The sequence below is a fragment of the Silene latifolia genome, chromosome 1 (genome assembly GCF_048544455.1).
Source record: "Silene latifolia isolate original U9 population chromosome 1, ASM4854445v1, whole genome shotgun sequence".
In the NCBI taxonomy this organism is placed as follows: domain Eukaryota; kingdom Viridiplantae; phylum Streptophyta; class Magnoliopsida; order Caryophyllales; family Caryophyllaceae; genus Silene; species Silene latifolia.
In genome coordinates, this window is record NC_133526.1 from 151,477,277 (window position 1) to 151,495,699 (window position 18,423).

An 18,423-nucleotide genomic window follows, 5' to 3' on the forward strand; every position below is an offset into this window, starting at 1 on the left:
TTTTGTATTTAATAGAACGGTTTTAGATTCCTTCAATAGCTGAGTTAAAGAGTCAATTTTATTCTTTTGATCTAAGATCACAGCTTTTCTAGCTGTAGCCTTTGACTCAAGAAGCTCTTTGACTTTTCTCAATTCTAAGGTTATAGCTTCACCGGCTGTAACCTTGGCTTGAAGATGCTTAATGTTGAGTTTCAGATCTGCGGTTATAGCTTTATTGGCTATAACTTTAGACTCAAGAACCTTTTTCTCAGCATTTGTCACATCTAAAGTTGTAGCCATATTGGCTGTAACTTTAGATTTTAGCTTCTTGGCCTTGGCTTTAAGGAGATGATTCTCTTCAGCAATATCGAGAATCTGTTCTTTTAAATCTTTCAACTCCAAATCTTGTTCATGACACTTATCAAGAGATTGCTCAAAGTATTTGATTAAAGCATTTTTAGGCAATTTCTTAAGTTCAAGATAACTTACCTCTTCTTCTTCTTTTGAATCTGAATCTCCTAGGAAGCAGCAATAGGAGTCCACGCTATTTTATCATCGTCTGAGAATAGGTCAAGACTTACGTTGCTTAGGCATAGATTAGAAACTTCTTCTTCTTCAGATCCTTCATTGTCCTCCGTGTCAAGATCTCCCCAGCACGATGCCATCATTACTTGCTTGAACTCTTTCTTAGTCTTTTCACGCTTTGCTTTGTCTTTAATTTTCTCCCATGTGGGACAATCCTTAATCATATAACTGGATTCTCCGCACTTGAAGCATCTTCTATTAGCAAACATATTTTTAGACTCAGAAGTTTTTTTATTATAGCACTTGTTGTTGTTATTGAACGATTTTGCTTGCTTGTTTCTAAAAATTCGTTTATTGAATCGTTTAGCAATCAAAACCGTTTCGTCCTCTATTTCAACATCGACATCTTCCTTAGTAGAAGCTTGTAGAGCCATGCTCTTACTGTTACTAGACTCGGCCTCATAGTTATCTAGGACGAGTTCATGAGCCATAAGAGTCCCAATAAGCTCTGCATATAAGGTAGAGAGATGAGATCTCTAACTTCCTCCATAACCGTGACCTTGGGACGCCATTTCTTGGTCAAACTCCTAAGTACTTTCCTAGCAATATCCTCGGAGTTAAAAGTTCTACCAAGATTTTTGAGCTTATTGATGAAAGTAGAAAATCGTGCTGACATGCTATCGAGTGATTCATTCTTTTCCATTTTAAAAAGTGGTCGGATCGTATTTTTCGGTTACTTGTCTTTAGTAGCACCTAGACCAAAACACAATTTATAACTTCACAAACAACTCTACAATTAGTAAAGAGGCAAGTAAAGGTCGGATCCCAAGGGACGGGAATTGAGATGAGATTTCTATTGCAACTAGTGGTGTCTTAAGGGTGTCACAATTGGGGTTTGATGTAGAAGGTCACTAAACTAAATAGCAATGAAAGTAAACAAGCAAGATGAATTAAAAGGGATGTAAACAATTGATAAAAAGGCACTAGGGTGTCATGGGGTCATAGGGGATTCATGGGAATTAATCATACAAACATGTTCTCAAATTATAAGCAAGCAATTATTGTTGTGATGGATCGAGTTGGTTTATATCTTACAATCCTAGGAAAGTTTGGGTCCCGGAGCCGAATCGATTAGATTGTACAACACCTACAAGTCGACTTAATCTTCCCTACTCAACAATATGCATGGTCTAATGAGACTCGAGTTGGTTTATGTCTTACAAGTCTCATTGAAAAGATAGGTGATGGGTAAAAAATGTAAGGATTCATAGGCTCACATTTCATCAAATATAACATGTGCATAAGTTGAGATCACAACAAGCAAACAAATAAACTATGAAAGCATATTAATTTAAGCATGAATCATTCCCCAATGTTGGTTTTCCCTAATTACCCATTAATCCTAGCTAAGGAAACTACTCACTCATTATCATGTTGAACATGCTAGGAAGGTTGTCAATCATACCAACAAAGTGAAACATGATGAATAAATGAAAGTAATTAACAATAATTAAAAAAGGGATTAAGAGAATTATACCTACTAATGATTCCAATAATAAAGCAAAGAATAAAAGAAGTACTTGATGCTTGATTGGAAGGTTGTCAATCTCCCAATAATAACCCAAATAATCTTCAATTACCCAAAATAAAGGATGAACAAGAGAGAGATTAATGAAATAAAACTTGATTAAATGTTGATTACAAGATTAAAGAGAGATTTGATTGATATTAACTACCCTAAAGATTGCTAAGAAGAACATGCTCTTCTAATTAGACTAATGGGGTATTTATAGTGGGGATTAGGTGCATGAATTAGGGTTAACTAAGGGCTTAAATGACGATTAAGTCCCTTGTTGAGGAAACGCCGGTCTTTTTGGGAAGACTCCGGTCTCTAGGGAGACTTCGGTCTCTAGAAAAAGATGTGCATCTTTCCTTGAAGCTTGAAGAAGACGAAATGGTTCTGCCTGGGAATCCGGGCGTCTTTAGCACGGGACGGGCGGATTTGGTGGTCTCTGCACGGGCGTCTTCTGGGGAAGACGGGCGTCTTCTGGGGAAGACGGGCGTCTTCTGGAGCTTTTGCCCGGGCGTCTTGGGGGTGAAGACGCACGGATTGTGGAGTGAAGACGGGCGTCTTCTGGACAATCCGCACGGATTGCTAGGCAGTGTCGTTTCTTCTTCTTTTCTTCCTTTTTCTTTATAAAATCCTTGGGGGTTTCCTCGGGGATGCAAGGATCTTTTCTCATCATTGCCCATCTACTATAGTATGTACAAATGCCTTCTAATCTTGTCTCTCCTTGATGCTTGGTCATTGAATTCAATCAATTTAGTCTCATTTTGCCATGAAAATGCAAGGTTTGCACTCCTTTCCTACCAAGGGATCAAAACCTCAAAGAATATGCAAAACAAAGAACTAAAGACAATAAATGACCCAAATATGCACTAAAAAGCATGGGAACAAGGCTAATTCGGGGACTAAATATGCTCTAATTATGGTCACATCAAATATCCCCAAACCGAACCTTTGCTCGTCCCGAGTAAAGAGGTGACAAAGACTAGGACCATTATTTAAACTAACCTAATAACATAGCCGATATGAGACAATTAGCGGGTCTCACTCCGCCCCTTCAACTCACAACAAGACAACCATGAGGTAGGATGCCTTCTTGCAAGGCAAGGTGGGTCTTGCCAAAATGGCGACACATCCAATCATTAAGCACACAAAATCAAGTAATGGATGCATCTACAAAAGAATAGCCACTTTCCTCATCTAAGTGGCGGAAATTATCTACAAGGGAAGCAATTCAAGGGTACACAATCCTTCATAGATGCAATTTCTTCAAACTACTAAGCCTAGAAGGATACCAATAAATCACCTCCAAGTTGTGTCAAGCTAGGGTACCTTTGTCCTCAATCATTAAATGCTTTTGTCAAGAGTAGACTCCCTATGGTGTTAGAAGCACTGGAGGATTGCGGAATTCCCCCTCTTGCCTAGACAAGAAGAAGGGTCGTCCCCTCTCTACCATGCACAAAAATGGATACGATGGATAAAGGGATCAATAGATATTTGAGTTTCACTTTGGGAGTTTGCTTTTGTTTTTGTTTTCCCTCCAATTTCTTGTGGCATATAACATTTGAGAACACTTTCTTGCCATTTCTTTTTGATTTTTGTCATTTCAACAATTGACAACTTTTCAACTTTTGAATTTCTTTTTGAACATTTTCAAAGTAACCCCATATGTAGTGAGGGTGGGTTATATTTGAAGCTTTAGGAGTCTATTTTTGCTCCTCTTTTGATTTGATGCATTTTTGCAAACTTTCTTTCACTTTTCATTTCATTGAACTCAAATCGATTTTTTTTTGTGCCCATTCCCTTTGATGACGAAAATGTGGTAGAACATGGATGATGGATGGATGCATGGTTTTAAGGGTCACCTTGGAATAAACAGTAGCCAGGGAGTTATCACACCACAAGGTACTCTTGACTAGGCCTTAATCCATGGGTCAAAGGATACTAGCATGACACATTCTAGGGTGTTTTACAAGTATTCTAACAAGCAAAGTCTTAAGAAGAAAAAGCATCTACTAGGGCCTATATACACTTGTCAAGCTTCCCAAGTAGACGGTTTCACAAAATTTTTCTAACATGCAACTATATGCCATGATGCAACTAACATATATACATCCTAATGCATATGATTCTACCAACTAATATGACATATAAACTAAATGCAAGTCCTAAGTTCACATTGTTATACCGCATCAATCAAAATAAAGCCACATAGTCATTAACATAAAGAGGAAAAAGGAGATTGGATAGCTCATACCATGCGGTCTTCAATATCCTCATGTCTCGGATGTGGCGTAGTCGATCAATGTGAACAAGGATAAAACAAACACAATATATACAACAATATATACATGACTACACTACAAAGGAAAAGAACTTGTTTTTAGTTTTTCAATTTTTCAAATTTTTATGGTTTTTCGAAATTTTTCAATTTTTTTGAGTTTTTGAATAAAAGTTAAGTTAGAATTCCCCATCCCCACACTAATATGGGCATTGTCCTCAATGGCCAAGATGATGGGAAATTATGCAAACATGATGCATGATTTCTACACTAAATGCAAGGTACACTAATCTACACTACATGATGCATGGGTTTTTGTTTATGACGGAGAGCGTAATTTAGATTACCTCCCGTTGCGTATGCATGTACTTCCCCAAACCGAGATAGACATTATTTCTAATGTCCTAAAGTTGGGGGTAGTTCATGCACACAATATGCAATGCATGAAACTAAATTTGTCATTTTGGATTTTCAAAAGTGGGAACAATGAAATAAGAACACCTCAATGGGGCCGAGGTGTTAGTCCTCTATGTTGCTAGGACTACTCTAACCATGATCAAGATAAATAAATAAAACAAAGAAAGAAGTAGACAAACCTCAAGAGGGTAGGAGCCTCCAAAGCTTGCTAGTCTTCCACCATATCATCATTATCATCATCTTCCTCAATAGAAGTGGACTCATCACCACTTCCCTCTTCACTTCCTTCATCATCCTCTTCTTCTTCATCACTAGCCTCTTCCTCAATGTTATCATCAACAACCTCATCACCGACAACCTCATCGTCACCCGGAATCTCACCCCTAGATGCACTCGGAAAGAAGACTTCCCTATCCGCCCAACTAGGCAAAGGACATGAAGGATCAAGTAGTCCTTGCCTAGCTAAATGAAGGAGGGGTGGATATTGGGCTAAGTAAGCATCTTCCCGATCCTTAAAAGCTTGTTTGTGCATCTCTTGCATAAGTAGAGTCATTTAATCTTTGCTTGCTTCAACACCTTCGGGTTTGAACTCTTGATACTTGAATGGATAGGGTGGTGTGACAATGGAGGAGGAGGGCATTTCAATTTCACCCCTTTATTGACGGATGATGTATTCGGCTTCTTTTGAGAGGGGAAGAAGGTAGTTGGTCCGATGGACACTCAAACGACATATCTTGGAAGGCAAAGTAAAAGATCTAGCCTCATTGGTGAGCCACCCATACTTGGTGTCAAGAGGGTTGTGAGTGACCCACTTGTACTTGTTAATCATAGCATCCATGTCAATGAGATGACCCCCCTTTTTCGCCACATACTTGCTATCCTTGTTGAAATTCGGATCAAAGTACTTAGCCAAAAGAGTGACTAGACCTCCATTTACAATAACGGTGGTGCCTTGCTTTCCACAATCAACATTTAGCCATATTTCCACCAAAAGCCTTAGAGAATTGTAAGGCTTGGTGAATTCCCTTCCAATATTTAAGGCCGACTCAAGAAGAATACAATCGAGCTTAGTAAAGTGGTTGGTGTCTTTTCTTGAAATGATGGTATTCCCGATGACCTTGTGCCACACTCTAATACCCAGATGGTGGACTAATAGAGCGCGACTAGCATGATAGTTCTCAAATTTCCTTCCGGAAATCGCCTCCCAAAGAGGAGCGGGGTCATACTTTCCAGGATTCTTGAAATAACTAGGTGAATCACTAAGACCCAATGCTTTACCCAATTCATCAAAGGTGATGCGCCTATTCACATTAGCAAGGCGGAACTCGATGTTTTCTCTAGTCTCTACCTTAGTAACTTTCAAAGAACTCGAGAATTCTAAGGTAAGGGAAGGGTATGTCAATTCTTTTGTAGCAAACAATTTTCCCAACCCCATGGCTTCAAAGAAGGCTTTAGTTTGTTCAAGGACACCTAATTTGTTCAAGTCATCTTCACATAGAAAGGATTTTCTTGCATACTTGGCAAATGTTTCCCTATGGGAGTTAGAAATGAAAATTACCTCCGGATAGTTCGATAGTTGAGCAATTTCCGGAGATGTTGATGTTGTTGCTTCCAAGGGAGGTTGTTGTTGTTGCACTTCCAAGTTTGAACTAGCTACCACCATAGCCAATGAGGCTTTCTTTGCTTGAAGACTCTTTTGTCTTGTTGAGTGTACCTTTGCCTTAGGTGCCTTTGTTGCTTCTTTTGTCCCCGCCATTGATGATTGAACCAAGAAAAGAGTGAAAATCTTCAATTTCCAAGTATACCCAAATCGATTTGAAGATGAAAGGCTTTGTCTTTATAATTTCAAAAATCGATTCAAAGGTTGAAGATTTTGGTGCTTGGTTTGATTTTTGTTGGAAGAGGAGTGATTAATTGTTGTTAAAAGGAAGTTTGGATTTGGTTTTGTTGAATTTGGTTGAGGAAATCTTGTTTTGGTGATGGAGAGGATGAGGGTTTTGAGTTTTGGGGTTTATGGGTAGTGTTTTGAATGAAGAAATGAAGGAATGAATGTGGGAGGGGGGTATTTAAAATACCCAAAAAATTTAAAATAGCAGGGGGAGACAGGCGTCTTTCCGTCGGGACGCTCGGATTCTGCCTTTTTTGGTTTGAGAATTCTCGCCTAAAGACGGGCGTCTTTCAGTAAAGACGCTCGGATTTATCAACTGCGGGACGGGCGTATTCTGCTGAAGACGGGCGGATTCTCTTCCAGTGAGTTTTCTTGTTTTCCCCAGCCAAAAAGACGGGCGTCTTTCCTTTCAGGACGAGCGTCTTTCTGAAGACGAGCGGATTCTCTTGCAGGACGCTTGGATTTATCAACAGTCCCAAAATTTCAAATTCTCAGCTCAGATGGAGGGTCGGATTTTGACCAAGACGCCCGGGTTGCCTGAAGACGGGCGGATTCCCTAGAAAACGCTCGGATTCTCCCTGTTTTACCCGGATTCAGTTCCATCCGTGCACTTGCATATCCCGTGTCATTTTCCTCATTCTTCAAATCCCGTGTTCTTCATTGTGGGGGCACTACTAAGGCATGAATAGCCTAGGCAATTGCTATCCCCACACTAAGCTAAAACACTACACATCAATTAAAATCATTAGTCTCTCCCTCACTTCTCTAAAAAATGATAATTATCTTGATCAAAGTATCAAAATCCAAAAATGACAAAAATGCAATGTAAGAATTAAAATGCGAGTTAGGGAGTTAGAAATATTTACAAATGGTGGTTTAGGGAGGACTCCACCAAACTCTCATCCTTAGTGAGATGTCATGGGGGCATGTCCAAGGTGTTGTTGATGTTGCACAACACCTTGAAGAAGTAATCAAAAGCTTGTTCATTATCATGATAAAGATCTTCAATAGATCTTTGCCCTTGTTGTCGGTCTTGATCGATAGCATTACCAATGTAGGGATTGAAAATCCCTTCAAACTCATCATCCCAAAGACCACAAACTTCATCTACTTGATCATTAAATATCTCTTGAGTTGATAGAGACAACTCTCCCACTTTCTTGTCTTGGCCAATGAGGCCATCCTCTTCATTGCTTGACTTTGGTGAGCTTTTCAAGCTCTCTTTGTCACAATTCACTTGCTATTTGAATGGAGCATCTTCAATTTTCTTCTTCCATTGGAATTCCGACTTCTTCCTATCATCCTTCCGGCTATAATGATCAACCATAAAACATGGTTCATGCAAACGGGGAGCTCTCATGGTCTTGTCAAGATTGAAAGTTATGCTCTCATCTCCCACTTCTAGAGTGAGCTCTCCATGCTTCACATCAATCACCGCACCCGCAGTGTGTAAGAAAGGTCTTCCTAGAATGATTGGAATGTTGGAGTCTTCTTCCATGTCAACAATGACAAAGTCCACCGGGATGAAAAATTTCCCAACTCTTACGGGAACATCTTCCCATATCCCTAATGGTGTCTTGGTCGATCTATCGGCCATTTGGAGTGTGATATTGGTGCATTTAAGCTCTCCCATTCCCAACCTTTTACTCACCGAGTACGGCATAACACTCACACTAGCCCCTAGATCACACAAGGCTTTGTTGATCGTGGTGTCGCCAATGGTACACGGTATTGAGAAGCTTCCCGGATCTTTGAGTTTTGGAGGTGAACTCCCTTGAAGTATTGCACTACTTACCTTAGTGAAGGCGATAGTCTCAAGCTTCCGGATCGACTTCTTCTTTGTGAGGATGTCTTTCATGTATTTTGCATAGGCCGACACGTGATTGATTAATTCCGTGAAAGGAATTGAGACTTCCAAATTCTTCACAATTTCATAAATTTTCCAAGTTGGTCATCAAATTTGGGCTTGGCTTGACGACTTGGAAAAGGAAGTCTAATCACAATGGGCTCCTTCTCTTTTACCTTGTCTTCATTTTTCCCTGAAATTTCTTCTTTTGATGGTTCTCCATCCTTGGGGTTTTGCACAATTTCTTCTTTGTCACTGGCTTCCACAACCTCATCCTCAACTTGCTTCTTCGGTGCTTCATACCTTGTACCACTTCTCAAGTGAATGGCACTAACCGTTTCATGTCTTGGGGGATTACTTTGAGGTGGTAATTGCCCCTTTTGTCTTTGTGAGCTTGAAGATGCTAGTTGAGTGAATTGGGTTTCCAACATTTTGGTGTGAGCTAGGATGTTGTTGATGGTGATTTCCTTTGCTTGGCTATCTTTTTGCATTTGAGTGAAAAACTCTTGTTGATTCTTTTGCATTTGGAGTACCGCTTTTTGAACATCAAAACCTTGGTCATTTTGTTGATTGTATGGAGTTTGATTTTGGTAACCTTGGTTTTGGTTGTAAAAGGGTCTTTGATTTTGGTTTCTCATGGGAGGTGGGGTGTATGTTGGTTGAGGGTTTTGAACATTTTGGCTTTTGTATGAGAGATTTGGATGGAATTTGGTGTTTTCATTATAATAGTTGAATAAGGGGTACCACTCTTGTATGCTTGGAAAACATTCATTTGTTCATTTGTTCCCCTACATTCACTTTGGTCATGTCCCAAAGTTCCACAATTATCACATATCCCACTTGGGATTGATGAAGTTGCCGTCATGGCATTAACATGATGCTTTGGTGATTTTGAGGTTTCTTCAAGTATAGCCATAGCTTTTTCAAACTTCAAATTGATGGTATCAATGTGAGCACTAAGTTGAGCACCCAATTGAGTAATGGAGTCCACTTCATGCTTTCCTCCTCTTGTAGCCTTGCGAGGTCTACTATATTGTGAGTTATGGACCGCCATTTCCTCAATTTTGTTCCAAGTTTGATTGTCATCAACTTCGGTGAACATTCCATTTGATCCCATGTTGAGAATGTTTCTTGAATCTTCATAAAGACCGTTCCAAAATTGTTGTACCAAGAACCACTCGCTAAGTCCATGATGAGGACATGAGCGACAAATTCCTTTGAATCTCTCCCAAGCTTCATACAAAGATTATTCATCCCTTTGCTTAAAGCCCGTAATTTGAGCTCTTTGCATGTTAGTCTTTTCCGGTGGATAGAACTTTTTGTAGAAAGCTAGAGCCAACTTCTTCCAAGAATCAATTCCGAGAGTAGCCTTATCAAGGCCTTTCAACCATTGTTTTGCGGTGCCAATGAGAGAAAAAGGAAATAAGACCCATCGAATTTTGTCTTGAGTTACACCGGTTTGAGAAATCGCATCACAATAGTCACAAAAGGTTTCCATATGAGAGTGAGGGTCTTCACTAGGCATCCCCCCAAATTGGCTTCTTTCGACTAATTGGATAAATGCGGATTTGGCAATAAAATTTCCGGTTAGATGTTGTGGTGTGGGAGTACCATTGGGTAGGTTCTCCTCGGTAGGTACGGAATGTGATGAAAACTTAGGCATTGTGGGTTGATTTTATGTTGGATTTTGTGTTGGGTTCTCCTCACCTTCTCTTGCAAAAGGGTTGATGAACTCAATAGTATTTGGTTGAATATCTACAACCTCACCAATACTTCTCAAAGTTCTCCTAGCAAGTCTTCTATTGGTTGTCAAAGTTCTTTCAATTTCGTGATCAAAAGGTAACAAGTCACCTTGTGACCTTCTAGATATGCAAAATATCAAACAACTCGAAAATAATTAGAACAAACCTTGAGGATTTTTACTTCCCCAAGGAAAAGAAAGACACAACTAATAACAATACAAGAAAATCTAAATCAAGTTAACACCGTCCCCGGCAACGGCGCCATTTTTGGTCGGATCGTATTTTTCGGTTACTTGTCGTTAGGAGCACCTAGACCAAAACACAATTTATAACTTCACAAACAACTATACAATTAGTAAAGAGGCAAGTAAAAATCGGATCCCAAGGGACGGGAATTGAGATGAGATTTCTATTGCAACTAGTGGTGTCTTAAGGGTGTCACAATTGGGGTTTGATGTAGAAGGTCACTAAACTAAATAGCAATGAAAGTAAACAAGCAAGATGAATTAAAAGGGATGTAAACAATTGATAAAAAGGCACTAGGGTATCATGGGGTCATAGGGGATTCATGGGAATTGATCATACAAACATGTTCTCAAATTATAAGCAAGCAATTATTGTTGTGATGGATCGAGTTGGTTTATATCTTACAATCCTAGGAAAGTTTGGGTCCCGGAGCCGAATCGATTAGATTGTACAATACCTACAAGTCGACTTAATCTTCCCTACTCAACAATATGCATGGTCTAATGAGACTCGAGTTGGTTTATGTCTTACAAGTCTCATTGAAAAGATAGGTGATGGGTAAAAAATGCAAGGATTCATAGGCTCACATTTCATCAAACATAACATGTGCATAAGTTGAGATCACAACAAGCAAGCAAATAAACTATGAAAGCATATTAATTTAAGCATGAATCATTCCCCATGTTGGTTTCCCCTAATTACCCATTAACCCTAGCTAAGGAAACTACTCACTCATTATCATGTTGAACATGCTAGCAAGGTTGTCAATCATGCCAACAAAGTGAAACATGATGAATAAATGAAAGTAATTAACAATAATTAAAAAAGGGATTAAGAGAATTATACCTACTAATGATTCCAATAATAAAGCAAAGAATAAAAGAAGTACTTGATGCTTGATTGGAAGGTTGTCAATCTCCCAATAATAACCCAAATAAACTTCAATTACCCAAAATAAAGGATGAACAAGAGAGAGATTAAGGAAATAAAACTTGTATTAAAACTTGATTAAATGTTGATTACAAGATTAAAGAGAGATTTGATTGATATTAAATACCCTAAAGATTGCTAAGAAGAACATGTTCTTCTAATTAGACTAATGGGGTATTTATAGTGGGGATTAGGTGCATGAATTAGGGTTAACTAAGGGCTTAAATGTCGATTAAGTCCCTTGTTGAGGAAACGCCGGTCTTTTTGGGAAGACTCCGGTCTCTAGAAAAAGATGTGCATCTTTACTTGAAGCTTGAAGAAGACGAAATGGTTCTGCCTGGGAATCCGGGCATCTTTAGCACGGGACGGGCGGATTTGGTGGTCTCTGCACGGGCGTCTTCTGGGGAAGACGGGCGTCTTCTGGAGCTTTTGCCCGGGCGTCTTGGGGGTGAAGACGCACGGATTGTGGAGTGAAGACGGGCGTCTTCTGGACAATCCGCACGGATTGGTGGGCAGTCTCGTTTCTTCTTCTTTTCTTCCTTTTTCTTTATAAAATCCTTGGGGGTTTCCTCGGGGATGCAAGGATCTTTTCTCATCATTGCCCATCTACTATAGTATGTACAAAGGCCTTCTAATCTTGTCTCACCTTGATGCTTGGTCATTGAATTCAATCAATTTAGTCTCATTTTGCCATGAAAATGCAAGGTTTGCACTCCTTTCCTACCAAGGGATCAAAACCTCAAAGAATATGCAAAACAAAGAACTAAAGACAATAAATGACCCAAATATGCACTAAAAAGCATGGGAACAAGGCTAATTCGGAGACTAAATATGCTCTAATTATGGTCACATCAAAAAGTTCGTATTTTTTTTGGAAAGGTTAAGTATATTAATCATCATCAAAGGAACTACAAAGTCTGTATATATGACTATTACAAAAAAGGATATCTATCAGCTATAATCAAAAAATTCTCCTATTACACTAATCTAGCTATTGCATCAAATGTTGCAACCAAGCTTCATCTCCCCTGGTAATCGCAGATGTATTCCTGGACCTGAATCTAATGCACACAGCTTGAATTCCTTGCTTTAGTATAATCACAGGATGAGTGACTTTGGAGTACAGTCTCGCCTTGTTGCGTTCATGCCATATATGGTAAACCAATTGAACATAGTAAGCACAGGTAATCCTTCTAACCAGTATGCTATTCCTTCTTCCTCTTCTATTCCAATTAACTAAATCTCGAGGATTGAAAGAAACATTAAGTTTTTGTTGCATAACCTGCACACATCTGTTACTGAAGGGACAATAAAAAAAGAGATTCTCATGGGACTCAGCATTATTGTGACAAAGATAGCAGCTCAAGTCAGAAACTCCTCCCATGCGATTAAGACGATCTTTAGTTAATAACCTTCTAAGTACAGCAGCCCAATAAATAAACGATGCTTTAGGGACATTCATTGTGTTCCAACATATTTTCCACCAACTGACTTTAGGAGAAGGTCCTCTTAGCCAGTTGTATCCCTCAATAATTGTATAATCAGACTGCTTCCCCATCCAACAATCTGTAGAGTAAGCAGCTTTAAGGATGCTCATGATAAGTGCTATTTTTTTCTAAGACCAACTACAATCAATAGGAGGATTGTAGTTGGTCCAGTGAGTACTTTTCAAATAAACATGAGAGATCCACTTCACCCACAGATGGTCCTTCTTTGAGGCAATCCACCACACATATTTGCCAAAAAGTGCCTTCTTCCAATTCTTGGAGTTCTTTATCCCCAAACCCCCTTCTGCTTTGGGAGCACAACATTTATCCCAACTCACAGCAGGGGCACGTAAATAAGAGTCTTTTCCCCCCCACAAGAAATTCCTACAAATGCTATCAATCTTATTCATAATACCATTAGGAATTAAAAAGATAGTAGACCAGTAAGAGTGCAAGGCCTGCAGAACAGAGGAGACCAGAGTGAGTCTACCTGCATAGGAAAGATGATTTGCCCCCCCCAAGCTATAATCTTAGATGTAATCTTCCCCATAAGTTTCCTGCCCTCATTTTTAGTGAGTTTCATGGAAGAAATAGGGACTCCTAAAAAGTTCGTATTTTTGAATCAGCAAGTCAATACGATATTTTCTAACAACTGGCGTTCCTTCATATGCCAATTCAAGACCATCCCATATTTCCTTGGTTGAAGTGCAAGAAGAAAAACGATCGAATTCAGTCGATGTCATGCCGTTTTGCAACAGGCTTATCGCTTTCGAGTTTTTCTCAGCCTTCTTGTAATCAACCTCAATATAGTCTTCTTCCTTCTTTTCATAGGTAGTGCCTTCAGTAGATCCAACGACCAAAATTTTATTTGGTCCGTTTTGAACGATCTTCCAGCATTCCCAATCATGTCCTTTTATGTAGTGTGTCATCATGTTTTTCCATAGTCTATAATTCCTCCCATCAAAGATAGGACACTTAAGATACTTGGAATCCATTTCACACGTGTAAGGCAACAGAATTAAAATAAAATAAAAAGATAAAGAGATAGACGGATCAGTCTCTTTGCGGTTAGGAAATCAAGAGCACGAGGCTCTGATACTAATTGAAGAGTCTATCAAGGTCGAAATACTCGAGAGGGGAGGGGGGGGGGGGGGGGGTGAATTGAGTATTTAAAAACTTATGCCCACTTTTTATTTTATATCTAAGTAATTAATTACTTCAAGTTTATTGATTAAATATTAACTAATTAACTAAACGATTATCAATGTAATGAAATGAATGATAAAGAAAACTGCAAGGACACACGATATTTGAAGTGGTTCAGCTTCATACGTTGAAGCCTATGTCCACTATTCTCGATTAATAATTTTAGTACCTTTCTCCGGATTACAAAATCATCAACCCACTCGTATAACTAACTCTAGCTATAACTCAATTTGAATATCACTAGATATTCGGTTTGGACTATCTTAAGTTACTAAGAAAGCACTTGATTGTTCTTTTAGGTGTTCACACAATTGAACGAGTAAGAAACAATATGAAACACTATTATCCAAAAACGTAATTTCAAAAGTAATTGTAATAAAGAACAACACGACTTTTTCAAAACAATTTTCGATTGCAAAATAATGATAAACTTAATTTCTTTGCAAGGATATTTTAAAGCTCAAGGTTGAAAAGTAATTTGAAAGAAAGAATAAGTGTTTGTATTTATAGTAGAGAATGAGATCTAGGTTTAAGCTAAAACCCTAGATGTGCCGTGTGGATCTCTTGTAAGGCAATAAAGAGATTAGGTCAAATATTCCTTAATCTTGAAAAGTAAGAAAGAATAAAAATAATATAAGGAGATAAGAAATCTCTAACAAATATTATTTTGATCTATTTTAATTCTTATCAAGTAAGAAAAAGATCTGAATCCATTTATTTATTCTAATAATATCTTAGTAAAAGATATGAAATAAATATAAAGAGATAAAATATCTTTAACAAATATTTTATTTAAGATCCTTATCTAAACCCTAGATCTCGTGTAGATTAAGGAAGGAATAAGATCTATCTTTTTCCTATTTAAATCCAACAATATCCTAGAAGATAGGAAAGAATAAATCAAATAATATAAAGAGATAAGATATCTCTAACAAATATTATCCTTGAGATTTACCCAATCTTATTCTTCTATTTTTACAACGATAATATCCTAAAAGATAGGAAAGAATAAATCTTACTAATATAAAAGAGATAAGAAATCTCTAATCAAATATTATCACTAAGATTTATTCCAAACCCTAACTTGTACAAGGAGTATTCGAACAAGGAAAAAAAATGGCTCATAGGCCGGCCACCCAACTCGAAATCCTAGCTAAGATATTAGGTTAGATAATTAGGGTTTAGATAAGAGTAGAAGGAAAACCCTAGATAGCATGACAACTCATAAGTTGTTTTACTAATCAATAGGATAATCTCAAACTCATTTGATCTAATCATGTCCCAAATCTCAGTCTACTATAAACATACTTTTCTTTAAAGATTTTATGATTTAAACTTTGAAAAATATATTTTTAAAACATAAAAATAGTGTTCTTCATATTGCAGCTCAAAGTTATAGTAGAATCACCTATATATTTGAGTTCAACTAGTAAAGTTATAACTAAAATAGCTATAACATTACTTGTCAAAATTACTCTAAAATTACCGTTATCGAACGACGACCTATACTAGCTAATCTTCCTGGAGATCTTTAGTAGTAGAATCATCTCTTTATCTTGATCATAAGCTCTTCTTATTGAGCTTCTTATACACCTGATCGAGCCTTTTGCTTGAGTGATCATCATACTTGAAACTTGTTATAGTTACTATGGCGCTTTAAGAATCTTTAATGTTATAGCTCAAGTTGCTATAACATTACTTGAACGATGCTTCACAAATCTTCAATGTTATAGCCAAGGTTTCTATAACATTACTTGCTTAAATTATAAACTTTAATCAATCTATTAAAGACTGAACAAACGATTACGAGCAAGAGTATATAATATAAAGTACGCACTTGTCATTATCAAAGTGCCGCAAAAAGATTTATTACTAATATCTAATGAGATAAATAAATATTATGAAATTCTTTTAACAACTTTATGCGAAAATAAAATAAATAGTGTCTGAATACTAATTAAGGCGATCTCTAGACTCAAGTGATCTCGTCCCAAGCTCCCCTTTAAGCATCCAGCACTTCACACAAGCTAACCTGAAATAAATCTGCTCCCCATTATGGTTCATCACAGGTGTTCACGAATACACTGTCATCCACGAGGTTGAGTAGGGTAACCAAACAATAATAATAATAATAATATAATAATAATAATATGACAACCTGCAATAAAATTAACGATCCAAACCAAGACCGTCACACACACGCACGACTTAACTATGAAACCCATCACATGCACCAACCGATCAGGCCACACACGACACCACACGGTGTACTGCTCAGATCCACGGCCACTCCCAATACCACCGTGCCTGGCCAACCATAATTCGTATAGGACCACGACACTTGGACATCCCAATGTCTGACCGACCAATTAATCTCAATAGCAATATCAATCTCAATGCCAATCTATTTCACAAAACAACCAACAATAGAGAACCAACCAACAAGATAATAACATGATCACAAGACAACAATGATAACAATATGCTCAAGACAACAATTACGACGATATGCTCAGGATAACAATTACAATAATAAACCATCTTTCAACAATTCTCCAATAACCAATATAGTATAGTTGAGTAGTTAACCTACCTTTTAGCAAATATTCTCAAATAATCAAAATCAAAAGCTTCTTCAACAATTTCACCATCTAAACAATAATTGAATTATGTATAATTATTAACTAATCTTATTAATGAATTTAAGATGTTAACTATCCAAAACAATCCCGCAAAATCGACACAAACACACCCCCAATCACACGACCAACCGACTGTGGTCAACCCGCCAGTTAAACAGCCACGACCTGGTCAATGGTCCTGACGGTCAATGGTCCTGACGGTCTTTAGTCAATACGTAAACAATTGACATTAGTTGATTAGATAACTTACCACAATTTAATTAGCGCAAGGTGAAAACTACGTCTTTGAAAGGATTCTAAACCCTCTAATTAAACTCTTTTAATGATTTATCTAAATTACTCATTGATTTAGATGTTGATCTAGTGCATGCATAACATAATATAAATAGAAAAGTATGAATAATGTTCCTTACATTAGTAAAAATCGGTCTAAGGGCACAAGTGAGGACTCCTTCCAACACTTGTTCTTGAGCTACAAATTAAAGGATGATCCTCCAAAACCCCAATAGTAGAGATTCTCCTCTTGATGGCACCAAGACTACCCCTTAATTCTAATTAATATATTAACTAGATATATAATTAGAGACCTTAAAATATGATCTAATAATATTTCTTATTACTACTTTATTTATCTAATTTTATTAGATTTTTGAACAATTTATTTTCTAAAACTAATTTTAGAGAGATAATGAGAGAAGTAAGTGAGGTGAATAATATATAAGAATGAATATATGAGAGAATAAGAACAATTCTTATGCAAGTATAGAGGGGGAAAACCGGTGGGTGGGGGTGGTCTAAGGACCCAATGCATGCCCTTCAACTTTTAGAATTGTTCTTATCAAAAGAACTAGGGTGTAGATTAGGTTAAGAAATTAATCATTGTGTTTTCCACAATATAAAACAATTAACCATTTCACCCTATTTTTTTCCTCTATAAACCGGTGCCTCTATGTAATATGGAGTCCATTTTATTTTTGTCAATTGTCATTTTGTCATATAATGTGTAACATGTAACATGTAACATGTTATTAATAATATTAATGCATATTTAACAATTAAATATCATTACATATTTTAATTCAATTATATATAACAATTGACTAGTAATTCAAAATCACAAGTGTATAAAATGGTTTATGTTAATATAATCTACAACACATTGTAATTATAATTAACCGATCATTCTTAATTTAATTGTTTCATAAACAAAGTTTTAGTAATATATAACATTTTATTTACTAAAACGAATCTCATTTAATCGAATTACAATAAGATTCATATTCTTGCTCACATATGTAAATTGTTCAACTTTAAGGAATTAATTAATCCGTATCAGTATACAATTAATTAATTTATCTATTAATGGATTCGTCTTTTAGGTGTGACCTTAAGGGATCAACTGATCACCACCGTCAAACGATAGTAATGTCAAACTCTAGTCAGTCAATCCTTACCGATTAATGTTAATCATTTGACGTATAAAATGAATCATCCCTTCATGTATTCTTATCATGAGTTTTAATAATGTGATCGCACTATTGTTGAGGACCCATACTCCAACAATCTCCCACTTGTCCGAGACAAATGTGCGTCACCAATTCTCTTGTCCTATTATAATCTCCCACTCAATGTAAGGTGTCTTGCAGGTCGTTCTTGCAACTGATCAT

The 18,423-nt window shown here is 37.2% G+C and overlaps 1 protein-coding gene and 1 non-coding gene across 2 annotated transcripts in view; one reads left to right on the top strand and one right to left on the bottom strand.

The window, feature by feature from the left end:
- Positions 1-9,687: 9,687 nt before the first annotated feature.
- On the top strand, positions 9,688-9,794 carry LOC141619456 (small nucleolar RNA R71). Its single transcript, XR_012531713.1, has one exon. It is a non-coding gene; the product is annotated as a small nucleolar RNA R71 (small nucleolar RNA).
- Positions 9,795-12,412: 2,618 nt separating this feature from the next.
- Positions 12,413-18,423, bottom strand: part of LOC141658211 (uncharacterized) — a 39,711-nt gene continuing 33,700 nt past the window's right edge. Inside the window, exons 2-3 of the mRNA XM_074465376.1 lie at positions 13,087-13,366; positions 12,413-12,987 (exon numbers count right to left, since the gene is read on the bottom strand). Coding sequence (XP_074321477.1) covers positions 12,413-12,987; positions 13,087-13,366 — 855 coding nt within the window. The remainder of the gene's footprint in view (positions 12,988-13,086; positions 13,367-18,423) is intronic.